This window comes from Hippoglossus hippoglossus, chromosome 22 (assembly GCF_009819705.1).
Source record: "Hippoglossus hippoglossus isolate fHipHip1 chromosome 22, fHipHip1.pri, whole genome shotgun sequence".
Taxonomy (NCBI): Eukaryota; Metazoa; Chordata; class Actinopteri; order Pleuronectiformes; family Pleuronectidae; genus Hippoglossus; species Hippoglossus hippoglossus.
Window position 1 is genome coordinate 15,838,404 of NC_047172.1, and position 23,958 is coordinate 15,862,361.

At 40.7% G+C, this 23,958-nt stretch overlaps 5 protein-coding genes and 1 long non-coding RNA gene across 8 annotated transcripts; 1 reads left to right on the forward strand and 5 right to left on the reverse strand.

Moving 5' to 3' along the window:
* Positions 1–1,483: 1,483 nt before the first annotated feature.
* Positions 1,484–2,239, reverse strand: LOC117755559. The gene is made up of 3 exons (XR_004612616.1): positions 2,186–2,239; positions 1,917–2,078; positions 1,484–1,733 (listed from the first exon to the last, which is right to left on the reverse strand). It is a non-coding gene; the product is annotated as an uncharacterized LOC117755559 (long non-coding RNA).
* A 2,575-nt stretch (positions 2,240–4,814) lies between these two features.
* On the reverse strand, positions 4,815–5,628 carry LOC117755557 (interferon alpha-inducible protein 27-like protein 2). Its single transcript, XM_034575445.1, has 4 exons — positions 5,582–5,628; positions 5,405–5,428; positions 5,136–5,297; positions 4,815–4,952 (listed from the first exon to the last, which is right to left on the reverse strand). The coding sequence occupies exons 1-4, from the start codon at positions 5,589–5,591 to the stop codon at positions 4,921–4,923; spliced, it is 228 nt and encodes a 75-aa protein (XP_034431336.1). The 5' UTR covers positions 5,592–5,628; the 3' UTR covers positions 4,815–4,920.
* A 6,094-nt stretch (positions 5,629–11,722) lies between these two features.
* LOC117755556 (interferon alpha-inducible protein 27-like protein 2B) lies at positions 11,723–12,916 on the reverse strand. The gene is made up of 4 exons (XM_034575444.1): positions 12,841–12,916; positions 12,666–12,689; positions 12,411–12,578; positions 11,723–11,962 (listed from the first exon to the last, which is right to left on the reverse strand). The coding sequence occupies exons 1-4, from the start codon at positions 12,848–12,850 to the stop codon at positions 11,889–11,891; spliced, it is 276 nt and encodes a 91-aa protein (XP_034431335.1). The 5' UTR covers positions 12,851–12,916; the 3' UTR covers positions 11,723–11,888.
* A 1,671-nt stretch (positions 12,917–14,587) lies between these two features.
* On the reverse strand, positions 14,588–15,616 carry LOC117755555 (interferon alpha-inducible protein 27-like protein 2). Its single transcript, XM_034575443.1, has 4 exons — positions 15,458–15,616; positions 15,280–15,303; positions 15,031–15,198; positions 14,588–14,841 (listed from the first exon to the last, which is right to left on the reverse strand). The coding sequence occupies exons 1-4, from the start codon at positions 15,465–15,467 to the stop codon at positions 14,756–14,758; spliced, it is 288 nt and encodes a 95-aa protein (XP_034431334.1). The 5' UTR covers positions 15,468–15,616; the 3' UTR covers positions 14,588–14,755.
* Positions 15,617–15,848: 232 nt separating this feature from the next.
* Positions 15,849–18,301, reverse strand: LOC117755554 (interferon alpha-inducible protein 27-like protein 2A). 3 transcript variants are annotated; one of them, XM_034575442.1, is made up of 5 exons: positions 18,153–18,301; positions 17,894–17,963; positions 17,723–17,752; positions 17,212–17,373; positions 15,849–16,253 (listed from the first exon to the last, which is right to left on the reverse strand). In XM_034575442.1, exons 2-5 carry the CDS (start codon positions 17,904–17,906, stop codon positions 16,141–16,143), a joined length of 318 nt encoding a protein of 105 aa, XP_034431333.1. In that variant the 5' UTR covers positions 17,907–17,963; positions 18,153–18,301; the 3' UTR covers positions 15,849–16,140. The 3 variants fall into 3 exon arrangements, with proteins under 3 accessions (XP_034431333.1, XP_034431332.1, XP_034431331.1); XM_034575441.1 differs by having other exon boundaries at positions 18,211–18,257; XM_034575440.1 differs by lacking the exon at positions 18,153–18,301 and adding an exon at positions 18,112–18,138.
* On the forward strand, positions 18,298–23,871 carry lgals8b (galectin 8b). The gene is made up of 8 exons (XM_034575439.1): positions 18,298–18,479; positions 19,396–19,484; positions 20,787–20,997; positions 21,098–21,217; positions 21,331–21,357; positions 22,835–22,923; positions 23,077–23,242; positions 23,579–23,871. Exons 1-8 carry the CDS (start codon positions 18,441–18,443, stop codon positions 23,726–23,728), a joined length of 891 nt encoding a protein of 296 aa, XP_034431330.1. The 5' UTR covers positions 18,298–18,440; the 3' UTR covers positions 23,729–23,871.
* Positions 23,872–23,958: the final 87 nt, after the last annotated feature.

The window sequence follows — 23,958 nt, forward strand, 5'->3', positions numbered from 1 at the left end:
TGGCAGGCTGCAGAAAACATACCAATGAATATCGGCCAATGTTATCGGTGAAAGTCAAGTTTATTACCGATACGCCGATAGCAGTAAACGAGGCGAATATCGGCCGCTACCGATATACGGCCGATACATCGGTGCACCACTAATAAATATTATAATGTGAGAGAATTTAATTCTCATGCATTATGATGTCTGATTGGGTGTGGTCAGCTGATGAAAGGAACAATGACTAACTAGAACAGCAACTCCCCAATTTGGTATTTAAATTGTCTCCCATTGCCATCTCCACCTATAATAATATAAAAATAAACTTTATTTATATAGCACTTTTTAAAAACAGACTTTACAAAGTGCTTTGACAACAAAGCAAGAAAGGTAAATATAAACTTGAACACGTAAAAGCAATAAAAGGACATTCAAATAAGTGAATACGTAAAATAAAAGGTGAAAAGAAAACGATAAAATCACAGTATCACATGAAAGCAAGTCTATAAAAATGGGTTTTAAGAAGTGATTTAAAAGAAGTCCCTGACTCTGCAAGCCTTATCTCCTCAGGTCGTTCCAAAGCTGAGGGGCACTGATGGCAAAAGCAGGGTCACCTTTTGTTTGGAACAGCAACCGGGGTTCCACCTGAAGATCTAAGGCTGTGTGAAGGCACATAAGGGGTCATAAATTCTGCGATGTAGCTTGGGGCCAGACCCTGGTGTGCTTTAAAAGTGATCAGTAAAATCTTAAAATCAATTCTAAAACGGACAGGGAGCCAATGAAGAGAAGAAAGGATCGGGGTGATGTGATTTTGCCTTGTAAGACCAGTGAGACCAGTGTAGACCACCAACAGTAAATACTGCACACATAGGGCACAATGGTTCTCAGGAAAACAGAAGTAGACATTAGCCTGATAGATGGTGATCATGGTGAACATTGTGCCTGTGTCACTGAAGAAAAGAAGGTTTTGGCCCTGGAGGTTGTGGCACCTCCAATAAATATTTACAGTTCAGTGTGTAGTATTAGGGACATCTAGTGGTGAAGTTTCATGTTGCAGCTGAATACCCCTCACATCACCATCCTCATCCAAACATGAAAGAGAACCTGTGGTAGCCTTCAGTTGTGATGGAAACTCTAAAGGTGTTTAGTTTGTACAGTCTGGGCTACTGTGAAAAACATGTAAAGAGGACCCACTCCCGATGTAAATATAAAAGGCTCATTCGGGGGTAAAGAAAACATCAATTGGTACAATTTAGATGAAACACACTGTTGAGAACATCAATAGGATCACTTTATATTCAGTTTCTGCCAGTAGATCCCTTTCACCTAGATCTTACACACTGGACCTTGAACAAATATATTAAAGTTATTGTACACAAGTGCCTAAATACAATATTACAGTATATATTCATGTTTATAAATCACAACAGTGTTATGATACACTGGTAGGTAAATAGATACTTCAACTAAAAAGGACAATGAACCAGTCAACTCTTTCAAATGTGTTTTAACTCGGTTGCTTTTATTTTCAGAGATGTAAGATTCAAACAATGAAACATCATGTCAGGTAACTGCAAACCAGACAACTTTCCAAACATTTCAGAACATAAACATGCTGCTTCATCACTTGCTTCATTAGATTAACAGGATAACCAATTGTTGATTATTCAGAAAAAGAGGCTTTCCAACCACCCCCCAGCTGCTCCATCATTGGCAGCTTCACTTTTTGCCCTTTGATGCACCAGCCGCACCTACAGTGACACACACACATTGAGTGATCAGTACATTTTATCAAGCTACATAGAAAGCAATACCAATACTATCACAGATGTTAAGTGGATTAGAAAAGGTGAAAACAGTGCAAGAAACACTTAAGATATAAAAGTTCCACCCAAGGACACAGTTCAAACCAAAATGAACCATGTACTGTTTACCTTTTGATTGACAAGCAGACACCAGACTTCCGGCTCCCACTCTACCTCCGCTAGCCACTGCAGAAGCCGACATCATTTTAGCAGCCGTGGAGCCTGCTGCAATTCCACCTGAGGTGAAACCTGCGGCCCCCAGAGCTTTAGGGGTGCTACCCTGAGCCCCTGCTGAACACAACAGATATGAAGCCTTCATTATTGTTGTTATTGTGATTTTTGCTATTGTTATTGTTTTTATCATGATTATTGTTATTTCATGTCTATTAATTTCTTACCTGCTCCAACTGCTGCCCTTGTCACTGAAACACAAGAATAAAATTGTATCTTATGTTGGGCCATGGTTTTGTGTGAAACCACACTTCGGCCTACATGTGCCATCAAAGCCTGAAGCAGCATGTCCCTCCAGGACTCCGTCTCCCAGGGGCCATTAAAAACCAGAGCAAGGAACTCAATGTCCCAGAGGGCATCAACTTCACACAGAGGGGTGGAAACCCCCCCCAGGGACACAGGTTTCAACTCCCATTGGTCACTCTGGACCCCATGACCTGTGAGGTCACCGGGCCAATATAAGCTAGGTTCTCCAGCTTCTCGAGCTCTCTTTCTACACTCCCTCCAAGGAGAGAAGGCTGTCGAGCCAGTTCCTGCCTCTTCCTACAATCCTTCCACAGGAGGGAAGGCTGTGGAGCCTCTTCTCCAGCTCACATCTTCTCTTCCCATCCAACTCTTCGAGAGGAGCACAAAGGTGCAGCTTCCAGCTCATCTCACCAAGGAAACCTCCTCGCCCTCCAAGCTCTACCAACGTCCTAGCAGCGACTCGATGTCCTGCTTGCAAACTTCAGCCAGCAACTGAGCTACACCGCTCAACCGAGACCAGCAAGACGACACAAAACTGCGAACTGCACAGCAACTTCCTTTTTCCCCTTTCCACGGACTGGTAACACAACTGGGCTTAATAATTATACTAGGCTAAGCAAGACTGTTTATTCGATTCTGTGTGAGGTTTATAAGTTTGATTTGTGGTGTTGTGATATTTTGGGTACAAGTTATTGAGAAAGTAATGTTAGTCTGTTATGCTCTTCACAGTCTTTCGTTGCATTCCAATCTAGTAACTTCCTCTAATTTGGCACACACACAGACACACGCATAACTCTTCACCTCATTATCTCTACAGGTTGTAAACATTCCAATAGGTGGGGGAAGGGTGTTATCTCTTTGGCCAGCCACCATCTTGAAAGCACGCTGACTCACACAGACACACACACATACCTATCTTTGTTTAGCAATTAGACCGTTAGTAATGTGTGTTTTTATACTTTATTATATTCATAATAAATGTTTTTCTTTCACAAATGTTTTTCCATTAATGTTGCATAAGTGAATTTCGCCAACCTCTACACTGTCAAGAACCCCATATCTTTCAACTTAGCTAACTATCTATATGGTAATTTTGGTTATAGTTATTAATTTAATTGTTAATCAGAGTTCCAAATTTGAAGTTAGAACCTTTATGAGACTTAATCAATAAATTGGCTATCTTTTCCCTTCCTTTGAAGGGTGTTGCCCCGAGGTAACTTTAATCAATTAAAGTTATTATTTAATATTAATAATAAAATATTAATATTTAATATTTTTATCTTGATAACCAAATTTATTGAATGCCGAAAGGCACACCATTTTATGATATCACGTTTGATGCATTATGGCACAACACTTATTACAGCTAAGCTTTACAGATTTGTATTACATGCATTTATGAATAAAGTGAAACATGATGCTACATATAGGTGTGGATTTTCTAAAAGAACGTTTCAGTATAATCAGAGGAAGAGTGGTACTCACCACGGTCCATGGTTTTTCCTCTGTTGTGAGCAGCCTCGAGCTGGACTGGTATTTATTCACTTCATGAAGGTTTCCTCAGAAACGAAACTGTGGTACAATCTGAACACTAGGGGGATGTCTCTACTGGACTGCTGAGGAAAATGAAACTGATGAAATCCATCCAACTGGAAACAAAAGTATGGACAATGAATCTGCAGTTCTATTATTTTCATTTCAAAACAAACAATGGCAGAACAAATGTTACTTAAACAAAGGAAGGACGTTTTTCATAAAAGCACCAGTGTACAATTAACTTATAGCTTGTCTGATTGTAATGAAGGAATTATTTAAACATAACTGGGCTGTATAGATGATACTTTGGCAGATACTTTGCTCTATAAATCATAATGCTTAGATTTTTACATTTAAACAAAATGTGTTATTCTTTCCCAGACGATCAAACAAACAAGCCAACAGGGGTGAAAACAAAACCTCCTTGTCAGAGATAAAAAAGTATCCTTAAAATCAAACAGAACTGAGAAATGAAATCTGCACATTCTCAACAATATTAGCTTGGATGCCAGGTTTCAGATCAGGAGGAAACAACTAGTGACTCTGGACCATTTTTGATAAAGAGTGAGTCTGAATGGAGCCTGACCTGTGCTGCACGGCTGCACTGAAGACACCTCCTCATTCGGGGGTAAAGAAAACAACAATTGGTACAATTTAGATGAAACACACTGGTGAGAACATCAATAGGATCACTTTATATTCAGTTTTTGCCAGTAGATCCCTTTCACCTAGATCTTACACACTGGACCTTTAACAAATATATTAAAGTTATTGTACACAAGTGCATAAATACAATATTACAGTACATATTCATGTTTATAAATCACAACAGTGTTATGATACACTGGTAGGTAAATAGATACTTCAACTAAAAAGGACAATGAACCAGTCAACTCTTTCAAATGTGTTTTAACTCGGTGGCTTTTATTGCCAGAGATATAAGGTTCAAACAATGACACATCATGTCAGGTAACTGGAAACCAGACAACTTTCCAAACATTTCAGAACATAAACATGCTGCTTCATCACTTGCTTCATTACATTAACAGGATAACCAATTGTTGATTATTCAGAAAAAGAGGCTTTCCAACCACCCCCAGCTGCTCCATCATTGGCAGCTTCACTTTTTGCCCTTTGACGCACCAGACGCACCTACAGTGACACACACACATTGGATGATCAGTACATTTTATCAAGCTACATAGAAAGCAATACCAATACTATCACAGATGTTAAGTGGATTAGAAAAGGTGAAAACAGTGCAAGAAACACTTAAGATATAAAAGTTCCTCCCAAGGACACAATTCAAACCAAAATGAACCATCTACTCTTTACCTTTTGATTGACAAGCAGACACCAGACTTCCTGCTCCCACTCTACCTCCGCTAGCCACTGCAGAAGCCGACATCATTTTAGCAGCCGTGGAGCCTGCTGCAATTCCACCTGAGGTGAAACCTGCGGCCCCCAGAACTTTAGGGGTGCTACCCTGAGCCCCTGCTGAACAAAACAGATATGAAGCCTTCATTATTGTTGTTATTGTGATTTTTGCTATTGTTATTGTTTTTATCATGATTATTGTTATTGCATGTCTATTAATGTCTTACCTGCTCCAACTGCTGCACTTGTCACTGAAACACAAGAATAAAATTGCATCTTATTACAGCTAAGCTTTACAGACTTGTATTACATGCTTTTATTAATAAGGTGAAACATGATGCTACATATAAGTGTTTATTTCTAAAAGAATGCTTCAGTATAGTCAGAGGAAGAGTGGTACTCACCAGGGTCCATGGTTTTTCTTTGCTCTCCTCTCTGCTGTGTTTTTCCTCTGTTGTGAGCAGCCTCAAGCTGGACTGGTATTTATTCACTTCATGAAGGTTTCCTCAGAAACGATACTGTGGTACAATCTGACCAAAGGGCAGTGACAGATAGTCATGTCATCTCTACTGGACTGCTGAGGAAAATGAAACTGATGAAATCCATCCAACCGCAAACAAAGGTATGGAAAATGAATCTGCAGTTCTATTATTTTCATTTCAAAACAAACAATGGCAGAACAAATGTTACTTAAACAAAGGAAGGACGGTTTTCATAAAAGCACGAGTGTACAATTAACTTATAGCTTGTCTGATTGTAATGAAGGAATTCATTTCAACATAACTGGGCTGTATCGATGATATTTTGGCAGATACTTTGCTCTTTAAATCATAATGCTTACATTTTTACATTTAAACAAAATGTGTTATTCTTTCCGAGACGATCAAACAAGCAAGCCAACAGGGGTGAAAACAAAACCTCCTTGTCAGAGGTAAAAAAGTATCCTTAAAATCAAACAGAACTGAGAGATGAAATCTGCACATTCTCAACAATATTAGCTTAGATGCCAGGTTTCAGATCAGGAGGAAACATCTAGTGACTCTGGACAATTTTTGATAAAGAGTGAGTCTGAATGGAGCCTGACCTGTGCTACACGGCTGCACTGAAGACATGCACTCAGTCATTTCACGCAGAATCTCCATGAGGCTTCTACGGTTTTATCACTTCACTGCTCATCTGTGTACTTTAAAAACTGGAGCCTTTTTCTCGTTGTAGTTTGACTTCATTTTTCTTGTCAGCCTTGTACGTTGTTGGTGAATGTGACTGTTTTACATGACTGTATTTAAAGATTGCAGATGACAAATATAGTTGCTGTTCTAGTTAGTCACATGTCTATCACCTACTTCATTTATCCTTCACCAGCATTGTTACTCTCATCAACTGATTCCATCCAAGTAGTCCAGAATGCAGTGGCCCGGTTCATCACCAGAACCATTTCCATAGAACACATCAGCCCTGTCCTCCAACTACACTGACTCCCTATCAAACATCACATTGAGTACAGGATCCTCCTTCTTACCTTGAGGCTCTCCATAGCTCCTGCACCTCTCAGACCTTCTTCTTACATACATACCTACCCGTACTCTCCGATCTTCCTTCTGTCCACTTATTCTCTATGGGGTCTAGAGCCTTTAGCTATGCAGCCCCTCGTTTCTGGAACTCTCTTCATCTTTGACAATGACTTTGTCCCCAACTTCAAATCCCGCCTCAAACCACTCCATTTTAGACTTGTTTATTTTTTGTGAAAATGCCCTGTATGACATTTTGTTATTAATATTGTTTATTTCATAATATTTTTCCATTAATAACAATAATATTTTTTATTATACGGCACCTTTTAAAACACAGTTACAAGGTGCTTTACTAGTTAGAAATAGGGCAGACAATAGGAAAACGTTAAAAAGCAATTTGAAAATCACAAAGCATTAGAGCACAGATGCAGAAATAAAAAGTGTCATAGATGAGAAACCAGTAAAATGATTATAAAATGATGAAAATAGATGGTAAGATCAGAACTTGGAGAAATCCCTCCTATAAAAATGTGTCTTAAAGAGAGATTTAAAAGAGGATAAGGAGTTTGACAGACAAATGTCCTCAGAGTGGGAGCCCTGACAGAAAAGTCCCAGCTGCCTTTGGTCCTCAGCCGGGCCTTTGGAATGGTGAGCAGGCCTTTGATTTAACATCTTAACTGATGATAACAGGAGTAAATATAAGACATGTTTAAAAGTTTAGTTGTGACTGCAATCAGGACAAACTTTTCTCTATGTCACTGGCACCTCCAGTAAATATTAACAGTTCAGTGTGTAGAATTAGTGACATCTAGTGGTGAAATCTCATGTTGCAGCTGAATACCCTTCACATCACCCTCCTCTTCCAAACATGAAAGAAAACCTGTGGTAGCCTTCAGTTGTCATAAAAACTCAAAAGGTGTTTAGTTTGTCTAGTCTGGGCTTCTGTGAAAAAATTGGCGGCCTTCGTAAAGAGGACCCGCTCCCGATGTAAATATAAAAGGCTCATTCGGGGGTAAAGAAAACAACAATTGGTACAATTTAGATGAAACACACTGGTGAGAACATCACTAGGATCACTTTATATTCAGTTTCTGCCAGTAGATCCCTTTCACCTAGATCTTACACACTGGACCTTTAACAAATATATTAAAGTTATTGTACACAAGTGCCTAAATACATTATTACAGTACATATTCATGTTTATAAATCACAACAGTGTTATGATACACTGGTAGGTAAATAGATACTTCAACTAAAAAGGACAATGAACCAGTCAACTCTTTCAAATGTGTTTTAACTCGGTTGCTTTTATTTTCAGAGATGTAAGATTCAAACAATGAAACATCATGTCAGGTAACTGCAAACCAGACAACTTTCCAAATATTTCAGAACATAAACATGCTGCTTCATCACTTGCTTCATTAGAGTAACAGGATAACCAATTGTTGATTATTTAGAAAAAGAGGCTTGCCAACCACCCCCCAGCTGCTCCAACACTGGCGACAGCTGCAGTGGCCCCCGACAGACCAACCACACCTACAGTGACACACACATTGGACAATCAGTACATTTTATCAAGCTACAGAGAAGCATTACCAATACTAGCATCACACTACAGTGTATACAGTAATATCAAATTAAATGATAGTCTGGCCAACAGAACTACTACAAAGCTGTCACATATGTTCTAATGGAGATATTGGCATAACAGATATTTTAAGTATAAAATGATTGAAAATTTGAGGTAGAGAAGTAGAATAAGGTAACAAAATTAACTGAGTACTGAAACCAAATATAAAAACAGATTTAACGATAAATAAATGAAACAATTCAAAAGTTGTGCATTAGATTAAGACTGTAAATTATGGTACAGCAGATGTTAAGTGGATTAGAAAAGGTGAAAACAGTGCAAGAAACACTTAAAATAGAAAATTATCCACCCAAGGACACAGTTCAAACCAAATGAACCATGTACTGTTTACCTATTGATTGGCAAACAGCCACTGCACCTCCAGCTACCACTCCACCTCCGCTAGCCACTGCAGAAGCTGACATCATACTAGCAGCCAGTGAACCTGCTGCAATTCCAGCTGAGGTGAAACCTGCGGCCGCCAGAACAAGTGGGGCCCCGACCACAGCCACTACTGCACCTGGACAAGAACACAGCAGAGATGGAGCCTTCATTATTATTATTAGGGCCAAAGCAACGACGGTGGGAGGCCCTATTGAATTTGTAAGGATTTTTCTTGTTATTATTATTATTATTATTATTATTATTTCCCTTTGGGGAGCATTTTCAGGGCCTAGACATGCTCAAAAGATCATGAAGCTTTGCAGGAAATTCAAGGCCCAAAGACATTTTTGTATTCTGGAGTAATTTGAAATGGGCGTGGCAAAATGTCTCAACAGCGCCACCATTCAAGTGAATGTAATACGCTTCCGTAGTATCATGACCAGACAAACAAAAAAGTCACAAGCATCATTATGAAAATCACAACAGGAAGCCCGCCATTTTAGATTTAGTTCCCATTTTAGCCATTTTTCACGTTTTTACTTTGACGAACTTGTAGTAGGGCTTTCATTGTTATTATTTGTTGCTATTGTTATTTCATGTCTAATAATGTCTTACCTCCTACAACTGCTGCACCTGTCACTGAAACACAAGAATAAAATTGCATCGTATTACTGCTAAGCTTTACAGACTTGCATTACATGCTTTTATTAATAAAGTGAAAAATGATGCTACATATAGGTGTTGATTTTCTAAAAGAATGTTTCAGTATAGTCAGAGGAAGAGTGGTACTCACCAGGGTCCATGGTTTTTTCTCTGCTCTCCTTTCTGTAGTGTTTTTCCTCTGTTGTGAGCAGCCTCGAGCTGGACTGGTATTTATTCACTTCATGAAGGTTTCCTCAGAAACGAAACTGTGGTACAATCTGAACACTAGGGGGCGTCTCCACTGGACTGCTGAGGAAAATCTAACTGATGAAATCCATCCAACCGCAAACAAAGGTATGGAAAATGAATCTGCAGTTCTATTATTTTCATTTCAAAACAAACAATGGCAAAAGGCATGGCAGAACAAATGTTACTTAAACAAAGGAAGGACGTTTTTCATAAAAGCACCAGTGTACAATTAACTTATAGCTTGTCTGATTGTAATGAGAGAATTATTTAAACATAACTGGTCTGTATCGATGATACTTTGGCAGATACTTTGCTCTATAAATCATAATGCTTAGATTTTTACATTTAAACAAAATGTGTTATCTTTCCCAGAGGATCAAACAAACAAGCCAACAGGGGTGAAAACAAAACCTCCTTGTCAGAGGTAAAAAAGTATCCTTAAACAGAACTGAGAGATGAAATCTGCACATTCTCAACAATATTAGCTTAGATGCCAGGTTTCAGATCAGGAGGAAACATCTAGTAACTCTGGACTATTTTTGATAAAGAGTGAGTCTGAATGAAGCCTGACCTGTGCTACACGGCTGCACTGAAGACATGCACTCAGTCATTTCAAGCAGAATCTCCATGAGGCTCCTACGGTTTTATCACTTCACTGCTCATCTGTGTATTTTAAAAACTGGAGCCTTTTTCTCCTTGTAGTTTGACTTCAATTTTCTTGTCAGCCTTGTACGTTGTTGGTGAATGTGGCTGTTTTACATGAATGTATTTTAAGATTGCAAATGATAAATATTATAACGCGTGATAATTTAAGAATAATTCTCAGGCATTATGATGTCTGATTGGGTGTGGTTAACTGATTAAAGGAACAATGACTAACTAGAACAGCAACTCCCCAATTTGGTATTTAAATTGTCTCCCATTGCCATCTCCACCTATAATAATATAAAAATAAACTTTATTTATATAGCACTCTTTAAAAACAGACTTTGCAAAGTGCTTTGACAACAAAGCAAGAAAGGTAAATATAAACTTGAACACGTAAAAGCAATAAAAGGACATTAAAATAAGTGAATACGTAAAATAAAAGGTGAAAAGAAAACGATAAAATCACAGTATCACATGAAAGCAAGTCTATAAAAATGGGTTTTAAGAAGTGATTTAAAAGAAGTCCCTGACTCTGCAAGCCTTATCTCCTCAGGTCGTTTCAAAGCTGAGGGGCACTGATGGCAAAAGCAGGATCACCTTTTGTTTGAAAACAGCAAGCAGGGTTCCACCTGAGGATCTAAGGCTGTGTGAAGGCACATAAGGGGTCATAAATTCTGTGATGTAGCTTGGGGCCAGACCCTGGCGTGCTTTAAAAGTGATCAGTAAAATCTTAAAATCAATTCTAAAACAGACAGGGAGCCAATGAAGAGAAGAAAGGATCGGGGTGATGTGATTTTGCCTTGTAAGACCAATGAGACCAGTGTAGACCACCAACAGTAAATACTGCACACATAGGGCACAATGGTTCTCAGGAAAACAGAAGTAGACATTAGCCTGATAGATGGTGATCATGGTGAACATTGTGCCTGTGTCACTGAAGAAAAGAAGGTTTTGGCACCTCCATTAAATATTAACAGTTCAGTTTGTAGACTTTAGTGACATTAAGTGGTGAAGTTTCATGTTGCAGCTGAACACCCCTCACATCACCCTCCTCTTCCAAACATGAGAGAGAACCTGTGGTAACCTTCAGTTGTCATGAAAATCCAAAAGGTGTTTAGTTTGTCCAGTCTGGGCTACTGTGAAAAACATGGTGGCCTCCGTAAAGAGGACCCACTCCCGATGTAAATATAAAAGGCTGAATCGGGGGTAAAGAAAACAACAATTGGTACAATTTAGATGAAACACACTGGTGAGAACATCACTAGGATCACTTTATATTCAGTTTCTGCCAGTAGATCCCTTTCACCTAGATCTTACACACTGGACCTTGAACAAATATATTAAAGTTATTGTACACAAGTGCCTAAATACATTATTACAGTACATATTCATGTTTATAAATCACAACAGTGTTATGATACACTGGTAGGTAAATAGATACTTCAACTAAAAAGGACAATGAACCAGTCAACTCTTTCAAATGTGTTTTAACCCGGTTGCTTTTATTTTCGGAGATGTAAGATTCAAACTATGAAACATCATGTCAGGTAACTGCAAACCAGACAACTTTCCAAACATTTCAGAACATAAACATGCTGCTTCATCACTTGCTTCATCAGATTAACAGGATAACTAATTGTTGATTATTCAGATAATGAGGCCTAACAACAACCCCATCGAGCCGCTCACAGCTGCAGTGGCCCCCGACAGACCAACCGCACCTACAGTGACACACACATTGGACGATCAGTACATTTTATCAAGCTACAGAGAAGCATTACCAATACTAGCATCACACTACAGTGTATACAGTAATATCAAATGAAATGAATGTCTGGCCAACAGAACTACTACAAAGCTGTCACATATGTTCTAATGGAGATATTGGCACAACAGATATTGTAAGTATAAGATGATTGAAAATTTGAGGTAGAGAAGTAGAATAAGGTAACAAAATTAACTGAGTACTGAAACCAAATATAAATACAGATTTAATGATAAATAAATGAAACAATACAAAAGTTGTGCATTAGATTAAGCCTGTAAATTATGGTACAGCAGATGTTAAGTGGATTAGAAAAGGTGAAAACAGTGCAAGAAACACTTAAGATATAAAAGTTATCCACCCAAGGACACAGTTCAAACCCAAATGAACCATGTACTGTTTACCTATTGATTGGCAAACAGCCACTGCACCTCCAGCTACCACTCCACCTCCGCTAGCCACTGCAGAAGCCGACATCATACTAGCAGCCAGTGAACCTGCTGCAATTCCAGCTGAGGTGAAACCTATGGCCGCCAGAACAAGTGGGGCCCCGACCACAGTCCCTACTGCACCTGGACAAGAACACAGCAGAGATGAAGCCTTCCTTATTATTGTTATTATTTGTTGCTATTGTTATTTCATGTCTATTAATGTCTTACCTGCTCCAAGTGCTGCACCTATCACTGAAACACAAGAATACAATTGCCTCTTATTACAGCTAAGCTTTACAAACTTGTATTACATGCTTTTATTAATAAATTGAAACATGATGCTACATCATGTTGATTTTCTAAAAGAATGCTTCAGTATAGTCAGAGGAAGAGTGGTACTCACAAAGGCCCATGGTTTTTTCTCTGCTTTCCTCTCTGCTGTGTTTTTCCTCTGTTGTGAGCAGCCTCGAGCTGGACTGGTATTTATTCACTTCATGAAGGTTTCCTCAGAAACGAAACTGTGGTACAATCTGAACACTAGGGGGCGTCTCCACTGGACTGCTGAGGAAAATCTAACTTTATTCTGCTGTGAACCACACTGTTAATCTCTCTATGACACAAACGTATTTACATCACTTCCCGAATCCGTTTCAAAGTAAAAGCACTCCAGCGTTTCACCTTCTGAATCCACTCATTTGTTCCAACGGGGCTTTGTTTGTTATCGACAGACCGAAAGATGCGCATCTTCATACCGTAGAGTCCTGACATTTACTTTAGTACATGAACCAACTTGTTCTTGAAGGAATTGCAGGAGATAAACCTGCTGCTCCGCCGCCAGTAGCGGACACACAGCGCGTGTGAAAAACAGACAACCGACACACAGCTGATCTGCGGCACGACGACAGCCAGTGAGTCCAGAGAGTTGGGGGATCGACAGTGAAGACTGCGAGATCGACCGGTAGATCGCGATCGACGGGTTGGCGACCACTGCTCTATGGGGTCTAGAGCCTTTAGCTATGCAGCCCCTCGTTTATGGAACTCTCTTCATCTTTGACTATGACTTCGTCCCCAACTTCAAATCCCACCTCAAACCCCTCCATTTTAGACTGGTTTATTCTGTGTGGAAATGCCCTGTATGACGTATTGTTTTTAATATTGTTTATTTATTATTATTTTTCCATTAATAACAATAATCTTTATTATACAGCACCTTTTAAAACACAGTTACAAGGTGCTTTACTAGTTAGAAATAGGGCAGACAATAGGAAAAAGTTAAAAAGCAATTTGAAAATCACAAAGCATTAGAGCACAGATGCAGAAATAAAAAGTGTCACAGATGAGAAACCAGTAAAATGATTATAAAATGATAAAAATAGATGGTAAGATCAGAACTGAGAGAAGGCCCTCCTATAAAAATGTGTCTTAAAGAGAGATTTAAAAGAGGATAAGGAGTTTGACAGACAAATGTCCTCAGAGTGGGAGCCCTGACAGAAAAGTCCCAGCTGCCTTTGGTCCTCAGCCGGGACTTTGGAATGGTGAGCAGGCCTTTGATTTAACATCTTAACTGATGATAACAGGTGTAAATATAAGACATGTTTTAGAGTTTAGTTGTGACTGCAGTCAGGACAAACTTTTCTCTATGTCACTGGCACCTCCAGTAAATATTAACAGTTCAGTGTGTAGTATTAGTGACATCTAGTGGTGAAGTTTCATGTTGCAGCTGAATACCCCTCCCCTCACCCTCCTCTTCCAAACATGAGAGAGAACCTGTGGAAGCGATCAGTTGTCATGGAAACTCAAAAGGTGTCCAGTCTGGGCTACTGTTAAAAACATGGCGGCCTCCGTAAAGAGGACCCACTCCCGATGTAAATATAAAAGGCTCATTCGGGGGTAAAGAAAACAACAATTCGTACAATTTAGATGAAACACACTGGTGAGAACATCACTAGGATCACTTTATATTCAGTTTCTGCCAGTAGATCCCTTTCACCTAGATCTTACACACTGGACCTAAGTTATTGTACCCAAGTGCTTAAATAGAATATTACAGTACATATTCATGTTTATAAATCACAACAGTGTTATGATACACTGGTAGGTAAATAGATACTTCAACTAAAAAGGACAATGAACCAGTCAACTCTTTCAAATGTGTTTTAACTCGGTTGCTTTTATTTTCGGGGGGTTGTAAGATTCAAACAATGAAACATCATGTCAGGTAACTGCAAACCAGACAACTTTCCAAACATTTCAGAACATAAACATGCTGCTTCATCACTTGCTTCATCAGATTAACAAGGTAACCAATTGTTGATTATTCAGATAAAGAGGCGTGCCACAAACCCCCCAGCTGCTCCAACACCGGCCACAGCTGCAGTGGCGGCCACCGACAAACCAGCCGCACCTACAGTGACACACATACATTGGACGATCAGTACATTTTATCAAGCTACAGAGAAAGCAATACCAATACTAGCATCACACTACAGTGTATACAGTAATATCTTTATTCTACCTAAAGACTGCATTAGACTGACAGATAGTTTACACCCAAGGACACAGTTCAAACCAAAATTAACCATCTACTGTTTACCTGCGGATTGAAGAGCAGCCACCGCACCTCCTGCTGCCACTGCACCTCCGTTAGCCACTGCGGCAGCCGACATAACTTTAGCAGCCACTGAGCCTGCCACCACTCCAGCTGAGGTGAAACCTGCGGCCCCCAGAACAAGAGGGGCCGCGAACACAGCCACTACTGCACCTGGACAAGAACACAGCAGAGATGGAGCCTTCATTATTATTATTTGTTGCTATTGTTATTGCATGTCTATAAATGTCTTACCTCCTACAATTGCTGCACCTGTCACTGAAACACAAGAATAAAATTGCCTCGTATTACTGCTAAGCTGTACAGACTTGTATTACATGCTTTTATTAATAAAGTGAAACATGATGCTACATATAGGTGTTGATTTTCTAAAAGAATGTTTCAGTATAGTCAGAGGAAGAGTGGTACTCACCAGGGTCCATGGTTTTTTCTCTGCTCTCCTCTCTGCTGTGTTTCCTCTGTTGTGAGCAGCTTCCACGTCATGAAGGTTTCCTCAGAAACGAAACTGTGGGACAATCTGAACACTAGGGGGCGTCTCTACTGGACTGCTGAGGAAAATCAACCTGATGAAGTCCATGCAGTTCCCCTCTGCCTTTCTTGAGATACACCTCTTTACTCTAGATAGAAATAGAGGAGTACTTGTCATACTTTTTTGATTTCTTAATTATTTTAATGGTGGGCATCATCTCAGTTTTCTGATGATTTTCTTATGTGTCAAAAACACCCTGAGGGTGTCTGGGCTGAACTGTCTGCATCTGTTAAAGCTGTGGCACTCCAAAGTAAAATTAAGACACACATCAGACATGGTTGCTGCTTCATTTCTTTTATTCTCCGCTTATGTTTTTGACTATAATGCACAACAATCATTCTCTGATCTATATATTGCTATTGACTGATTTGGAACTTGCGTTGATTTAGCTCAGTCACACTGGGTGATTCACTGACTTATTCACGTCCTTCCTGCTGGACACACAGAAACCCAATGAAACAGGGGTCTTCCACAGGTTAAGTCATGTTTTTCTTCCACATTCCAAATGTATGAATTTCTGATTAGCTCCTTTATTTAAAAGGACTTTTAAATAAAACATTTTTCTTTCAATCTTTCTTCTCCTTCGAAGATTTTCTGCTGATGAGGCTCGTCAGCCATCCCACTGCTGCTCCGGTGCTGGCCACAACTCCAGTGACAGCCCACGACAGACCAGCAGTACCTGCAGTGACATCAGTGGATGGATTCATGATAGCGAGCTACAGACAAACTGAGGAAACCTTGTTATCAAGCCAGACTTATTACACAATATTACAACACTCAGTGTCCTTAAATTGAACCTTAACTCTTCAGTTTGTTAAAGGGATAGTGTTTGAGTCCACAAAACACTTTTGGAGTTTCAGGGATCAACAGTGTTCCAGCCAAATTCAATACAATTGAAGTAAATGGTGACCAATTCTTCAAACGTAACAAAAACGAAAGAAGAAAACCATAAAATGCCTCGGTACTGCTCCTGTGGTGTCACCCAAGTGTCCGTAAGGCCCGACATTCATATTCCACCCAAAACGATGTCATTTACACCGTGTTTTTAGCCTAAATGTCCTCTGTGGTCCTTGCGTGCGGCTCCAGAGGACAATATCAGAGGATACATAGGGATCACACTACACGAGTAGTATCGAGGCATTTCATGTTTTTCTTCAGTTGTTTTTATGTTTGAAGAATTGATCCCCAGTTACTTCAATTGAATTGAATTTGGCTGCAACGCTGTTTACCCCTGAACTTTATCCTATACCTGGTTTATCTGAAATTAATATTTAGAGTCAGTGTTTTTCAAATGAAACAGAATTTTCTTAATTATTTTCGTATGAGGCTCATGTATATTAACTATTTCGTCATACATTGCATGTCGGCTGTTTCAAAGGTCTCTTGGCATCTTTGTCCATGTCCTCCACGTGTAAGGCTCCACTTTTTCATCCTGAGATTTTTGTATTCTATATTTTTGTTTTCATTTTTGCATCTGTCACATGTTAGAAACATCAACCCCCCCAGGTTATTGTGATTGGATTATTAAATACTGCACTAATAATCCATGTAAGATTACTAATCTTCACTCTTGTACAGGACATGTTGTTGTTGCTGTTTTTCAGAGAGACATCACCGTTAAAACCATCCTAAAATACCTGCGGATTGCAGAACAGCCACCAGACTTCCTGCAGCCACTCCTCCTCCGCCTGCGACTGCAGCAGACGACATCATGGTTGCAGCCATGGAGCCTGCAGCTATTCCAGTTGCAGTGAAGCCTATGGCTCCCAGAGACACAGGAACCAGGATCACAGCACCTGCTGCTCATGGACATGAACACGGAGAATGTGCTGATTGATTTACTGCACAGTAAAGTGTGTTAAAGGGTTAGTGAATCTCTTTTTGGACTCATCCTGCTGTCTTAATTCTGTTTTAGTTAGTTAATATAAACAGATGTTTTTCCTGAGTTGTTTTACCTCATTTCTGTTTTATCAAATTTTTGTTTTATTTCTTTTTTAAATAAATTGTTTTTACTGCTTTCACATGAGGTTATTGGGTTACAGGTTATGCATGAATTGTGCTATATTAATAAAGTTTATTATGATGATGATTCTTCTTCTTATTATTATTATTAGCAGTAGTAGGAGTAGTATTGTTAAAGAGTCTTACCTGCTCCTGCTATAATGGCGGCAGTTGTCCCTGAAACACACCATTAAAGTAATATTCACATTCCCAGCTCCTCTGGCTGAATCAAAGACATCTGCTGTGGTTACTGTCATCATTACATTTCAGATTTAAAGGAAAATGTAGAAATACGTGTCGGTTTAATAAGACACTCACCTTTAACCCCCATGTTGTTGTGTTGTCTTTCCTGGTCGGACTGTGTAGTGTGTTGTGAAGCTGGGCTGAGCTACAGAGGAGGGACACAGTCAGAGAAAAGGGAACAAAAAGTGAAGTGAAAGAGAAGCCCCGAAAGGGCGACAGGTGACAGTGGAGTGGAGTGGGAGTGTCAGTGGATAGTTTCACACCAGGGAACACACTGACTGACGTGCACTCACCACCGTCCTCATACAACAATAAAGCGAACAGCAGCACAGACCTCCTAGTCGTTCCTGTTGCAGCGCAGACCTCCTAGTCGTTCCTGTTGCAGCGCAGACCTCCTAGTCGTTCCTGTTGCAGCGCAGACCTCGAGGTTTCGCTCTGTTTTCCGGACACGATCACGTGGTAGGTGTTGCGCACGCGCACATGGAAGGTGTGGGGTCAGCCTGTGATGCAGACAAGATGCCCACTGCCACCATCGCCCCTGTGTAGCAGCGGAGCGCCGCAGACCCCCCCCCCTGTCGTCCCCCAGCTCAGCTGCATGTTGTAGTCCGACACACGGAGCTCCATGTCTGTGGCGAATGCGAAACACACGGTCCTGAATCCGGTAAGAGGCTTATTCTCTTCATCATCTTCATCTTCATCATCATCATCAGCAGCAGCAGCAGCTCTCTGATGCCATCATGCAATCTACAGACCCCCCCACCCCACCCCTCCTGTAGCTCACAGTGCAGATAAACACTGTATTCAAGTTGCAGTGATGTCAGCATGTGTGCAGAGACGAGCTGCATGGGTCCGTGTTCACTATGCACCGGTCTGTGTTCACCGTGCATGGGTCTGTGTTCACCATGCACCGGTCTGTGTTCACCGTGCATGGGTCTGTGTTCACTATGCACCGGTCTGTGTTCACCATGCACCGGTCTGTGTTCACCGTGCATGGGTCTGTGTTCACTATGCACCGGTCTGTGTTCACCGTGCATGGGTCTGTGTTCACTATGCACCGGTCTGTGTTCACCATGCACCGGTCTGTGTTCACCGTGCATGGGTCTGTGTTCACTATGCACCGGTCCGTGTTCACTATGCACCGTGCATGGATCTGTGTTCACCATGCACCGGTCTGTGTTCACCGTGCATGGGTCTGTGTTCACTATGCACCGGTCTGTGTTCACCATGCACCGGTCTGTGTTCACCGTGCATGGGTCTGTGTTCACTATGCACCGGTCTGTGTTCACCGTGCATGGGTCTGTGTTCACTATGCACCGGTCTGTGTTCACCGTGCATGGGTCTGTGTTCACTATGCACCGGTCTGTGTTCACTATGCACCGGTCTGTGTTCACCGTGCATGGGTCTGTGTTCACTATGCACCGGTCTGTGTTCACCGTGCATGGGTCTGTGTTCACTATGCACCGGTCTGTGTTCACTATGCACCGGTCTGTGTTCACTCTGTGCACGGGTCTGTGTTCAGTGGTCGTCAGTACAGGTGTCCACTGCTCCTCACCTCTGCTCCCCCCCACCCACCTCAGGTGATCCCATACACAGGGCCCGTACCCGGAGGCCTGCACCCTGGGGAGATCATCATCATCCAGGGCACCGTGCCCCCAGATGCTGACCGGTGAGTCTGACTCAAACCAGAGGATGAGCTGCAGACGTGTGGACATGTGTCTTATTGGTAAAGCCACAGCATTTCATATTTACTTTGAATCAGGAAAAACTTCAAAACATTATCTTGTTTACTTTATTAGTTCCTAAACTTTTAAACCTAAACTTCATTCTCTGCTCCACACTCACACCCTGGGACCCTCACAGCTTGAATCAATGACACCACAGATATCTAATATGAGAAAGTCTAATGTATGGGCATGTTCTCAAGGTGAAAATATATGTATGAATTAGGGATGGGCAAAAATTATATCAAGATAAAAAAAATCAGTGGATATCGATAATTATCATATTAAATGTCTTAGTATTATTTCTTTTGAGTTTAAAGACAGATTTTTACTCCGAGTGAAGGTTGTGGTTTTAAACTCTTCTCTATGAACGGAGAATAAAAAACACTGATGTGTACCACCTTGATAGTCTGATACATACATCACATAACAATAACACAATGGACAAATTGTGCAAAAACTACTTCATTCAAAATTTCCATTCCAATGAATTGGAAGAATGTTTGCATTGCATAGTGTCACGGAACAGTCAACACACTGAACTGGAATTCATTAGCAATAAACATTATACACTTATACAGTAGAAGGTGGAAACAAATCTAAATTGTTGCAACATGACTGGAGGAAAAACAGAGAAAAAGGGACTGTGGTATTACCCCTTATCCAAAAGGTAGAAATACTTCAACACCCAGAATGCACCTGGAACCATCAGGCCTCTCCCAGTGGTTAATCTTGACCTAAACTTCAGGAATGTTTACAAAATGCTATTTTGTAAATAAAACTATTTATAGCTGGGGCGGGACTATCGATTCGCTATCGTGGAAAAAATGACTGCGATTGTCAGCTGATCGATATTTTTGTCCAGCTCTAGTCTTTGGGAACATCTGGTTTATTTCTGTGGACACAGCGGGGCATCAGCTGACATCATGTGTTTATAGGAACAATTAAATTGTCATTAAGTTACAAAATTATCAGCTTCCTCTGTCGAACATATGGCTATAAATATTTCACAATGATAACAACTACTAGATGAGCCTGGATTCATTTGAGCTCAGCTTTGACTCAGTGGAACTTTTAAGCTCCTCAAATCCTGATTTTGCTCCATCAAACTAAACTAATAAAAGTCCTACTACTACTTTGTGATAATTGTAGTTCATCAAATGATGAAAACCCTGTAACACACAGTAAAGCTGAGACCTTTCAGCGCCCGGCCTTTAATCCAGTGTCGGTGTGGGCCATGTCTGCAGGTTTCAGATCGACCTGTCGAGCGGCTGCAGCACCAAGCCGCGCTCTGACGTCGCCCTCCACTTCAGCCCGTGCTTCACAGGCCCCCCCAGGGTGGTATGCAACTCCCTGCTGCAGGAGAGCTGGGGCGAGGAGGAGACGCTTCATCAGCTGCCCTACAAACGCGGAGCCCCCTTCGAGACCATCATCCTGGTGCATGACGACGTCTTTAAGGTCAGTGATCCTACGATGCTACCTGCAAACAACACAAGCACATAGTGAGTTAATTAATGGAAAAACAAAATGGTTCTAAAGTATCTGTCTTCACCCATAGGTGGCAGTAAATGGTACTCACCTGCTGAGCTACAAGCACAGAATCCCACTGAACAGGGTCGACACATTTTCTATTTCGGGGAAAGTCAGGGTGTACGCTGTTGGCTACATCCCAAACTCAGTAAGTACATTTCCCTTGTTTTCATATTTTTTTCCTCACAAGCTAGTGAGATGTGTGCTTCTTTTATAGAAACGTCTTGTTTATTCATTTCTAAATGTGGCTTTCCCCCCCAGGCGATATATTCAGAATCAGGTGACTTGGTGAGTTTTTCCTTTTTGCGTCATCTTCATAAAACCCCTGTGCATGAATGTGCCCAGTGTCTTGTGATGCTGCTAAAAGTGGATCACACTTTGTAAAGGATCCCTTTGTGCTCTGTAGACTGTTCAAGTGGGCGTGCAGACCTTTTAAGGACAGCTCTGGTTTTTCGACAGCTTCTGTCTCATTTTAGTGATGACACTGTTGTGGTGTCTAAGATCTGGGAACATGGCTACAGCCAAGTCTATTTGGGCAACAGACCTTCAGGAAGTTGTAAATAAAGTGTTGGGGACGATGCTGCGTTCCCAGATGGTGCCGGATGGAGTGATGTCCAGAGCTGTGAACATACATTTTTGCTCAAGCATCAAGAAATAGTTTGGAATAATAAGTCCCATGTTATCTACACTGTACACAGAACACCAAACGTACAGCTGATCACGATGTGAACACTCAAGGGTTTTCCTCATATGCATTTATACGTACATACTGAATATACTCACAATATGTCAATGCATACAGTCGTGTAAAATACATTCATACATAGAAACGTGTTTTTTTTATCTTGTCCACTTCTTTCTTCACCTGAATTTAAAAGCCCCACCAGACGACAGCTGCAAATGAACCGTGACATCACTTCTCACTATGTTTCAATGTTAGTCCATATTACCCTCGTCAATCCAACACAATACAATCAAATACCAAAGACAAATGATGCTGAAATCAAGATTAAACTAGAATGGCACTCAGAGTGTACATGCCTCTGCCACAGTTCCCTTATTCGAATCTCCACTAAATTTCTCACACTCATAAATATCAGTTCCCTAAATATATTTTTTCATCAAGATCCATGAATTATCATCTGAAAAATCTGTGAAAACACTGTGAAACAAAGTCAAATAAAAATGTCTTGGATCTACCCCTGATCCAGATCTGCACCATAATGTAATAGGTGCTTCCCGGACTATTAATGTTCTGATCATATCCTTCCTCCAGGTTTTGTGGTGATCGTTCCTGTAGTTTTTACGAAATCTTGCTTAAAATACCAACAAACAAGTAAACCAACAACTAACTTTCAAATATACACAAATATATACAAAAATAAAATATAACCTCCTTAGCTGAGGTAAAGTGTTTAGAATACAGATTTTAAAAAAGGGCTCAGAGTTGCGAGTGTTGATGAATGAATTAGAGGATTGACAGGAAGATGATGTGATGTAATGTGTTGACAACTAAGCAGCCATTTTGAATTCATCGTTCAAATCATATTTTCCAAAGCGACATTTGTTGGGTTCAGCTTCTTAAATGTGATGATTTGCGGCTTCGCTTTGTGATGCAGGATGTGATAATCTTAGCGTCTTGGATTATTGCCCCAAAAAAAACAATACTTTGGATTGTGGGAAATAGCTCAGTCTTAATAGATCAAATGATTAATGGAGAAAATAATTGTATTCAAAAGGTTTATCAGCAGTTATGTTATTTCAGAGCCTCCCTTACAAGGGCAGTATACTGAAAGGCCTGAGCCCAGGGCAGCACATCACAATCAAAGGACAAGTCAGCATGTATCCTCACAGGTAAAGTGACACATTTACATTCACAAGTGTATTTATCAATCACTGATTGATTTGGTCAGTTCATGTACTGTTGTAGAGGTCTCTGTGATAATCGCTGGGCCTGAAACATTTCCTTTATGAACATTATTTACCTCTTGTCCACGTTTCCTCCAGTTTCACCGTGAACCTCTGCAACAGCAGGACGGAGAACATCGCCTTCCATCTGAACCCTCGCATGAAGTCGGGTGTGTTCATCAGGAACTCGTACCTGAGTGAGACGTGGGGTCAGGAGGAGCGGGAGCTGCCCTTCTTTCCCTTCTCATCGGGGGAGTACTTCGAGGTAGGAGCCACTGAACCACTTCACTCTACTTTGAAAAGGGTGTGGTGGATGTGGATATCACTTTAGGTAAATAATGTCACATCCTCACACAATGATGCCTTTACCTGGATCCGGATCAGGGGTGAATCCAAGGTAATTCTTTCACTGTCTTTAACGTCGTGAGATTCAATGTTTTTCTACATTTTCTATGATTTCTCAGAGAATAATTCATGGATCTTGATGAAAAAAAATCAGGCATGTTTAGGGGACTGATATTTATGAGTGTGTGCAATTTGCCATTCAAGTTGTGTATAGATTTATGAGCATTCTTCATTATTAGTGTTTTTTTTTTTTCAGATTCTTATCCTCTGTCAGTCCCATCAGTTCAAGCTGGCAGTGAACGGCTCGCACTTGTTCGAGTTCAGACATCGGGTGCAGGACCTGAGCAGCATCGACCAGCTGGAGATCATGGGAGACCTGGAGCTCACTGATGTTAAACTGTGGTGACTCGGGACTCCACAGCGACACAGAAACCAGCGTTACCGACACCGTCAAGTCCTGGTGATCGACGGTTAATTAGCTCAGCCCCAATGACGCAGACGGTGGCTGCTAAAAACATCAAAAATCCCGAGCTGACTTCTGGATCGACTTTCAAAAAAAAAAAAAAAAAAAAGCTAAGAAAAAAAAGCACAGCGATATTAAACTAGTTCAACCATTGACAAAATGATCCATCTATC

Excerpts from the sequence above, each read along its gene's own strand:
- LOC117755557 (XM_034575445.1), bottom strand. Across the intron at positions 5,298-5,404 it reads AAGTGCAGCAGTTGGAGCAG|CAGGGGCTCAGGGTAGCACC; the intron begins GTAAGACATTAA and ends TGTTTTGTTCAG. Across the intron at positions 4,953-5,135 it reads GTCTGCTTGTCAATCAAAAG|GTGCGTCTGGTGCGTCAAAG; the intron begins GTAAAGAGTAGA and ends GTGTCACTGTAG.
- LOC117755556 (XM_034575444.1), bottom strand. Across the intron at positions 12,579-12,665 it reads AGGTGCAGCACTTGGAGCAG|GTGCAGTAGGGACTGTGGTC; the intron begins GTAAGACATTAA and ends GTTCTTGTCCAG. Across the intron at positions 11,963-12,410 it reads GGCTGTTTGCCAATCAATAG|GTGCGGTTGGTCTGTCGGGG; the intron begins GTAAACAGTACA and ends GTGTCACTGTAG.
- LOC117755555 (XM_034575443.1), bottom strand. Across the intron at positions 15,199-15,279 it reads AGGTGCAGCAATTGTAGGAG|GTGCAGTAGTGGCTGTGTTC; the intron begins GTAAGACATTTA and ends GTTCTTGTCCAG. Across the intron at positions 14,842-15,030 it reads GGCTGCTCTTCAATCCGCAG|GTGCGGCTGGTTTGTCGGTG; the intron begins GTAAACAGTAGA and ends GTGTCACTGTAG.
- LOC117755554 (XM_034575440.1), bottom strand. Across the intron at positions 17,753-17,893 it reads CAACAACATGGGGGTTAAAG|GGACAACTGCCGCCATTATA; the intron begins GTGAGTGTCTTA and ends GGTGTGTTTCAG. Across the intron at positions 17,374-17,722 it reads CGCCATTATAGCAGGAGCAG|CAGGTGCTGTGATCCTGGTT; the intron begins GTAAGACTCTTT and ends GTCCATGAGCAG.
- lgals8b (XM_034575439.1), top strand. The coding sequence starts at position 18,441 with ATGTCTGTGGCGAATGCGAAACACACGGTCCTGAATCCG. Across the intron at positions 18,480-19,395 it reads AACACACGGTCCTGAATCCG|GTGATCCCATACACAGGGCC; the intron begins GTAAGAGGCTTA and ends CACCCACCTCAG. Across the intron at positions 19,485-20,786 it reads GTGCCCCCAGATGCTGACCG|GTTTCAGATCGACCTGTCGA; the intron begins GTGAGTCTGACT and ends CCATGTCTGCAG.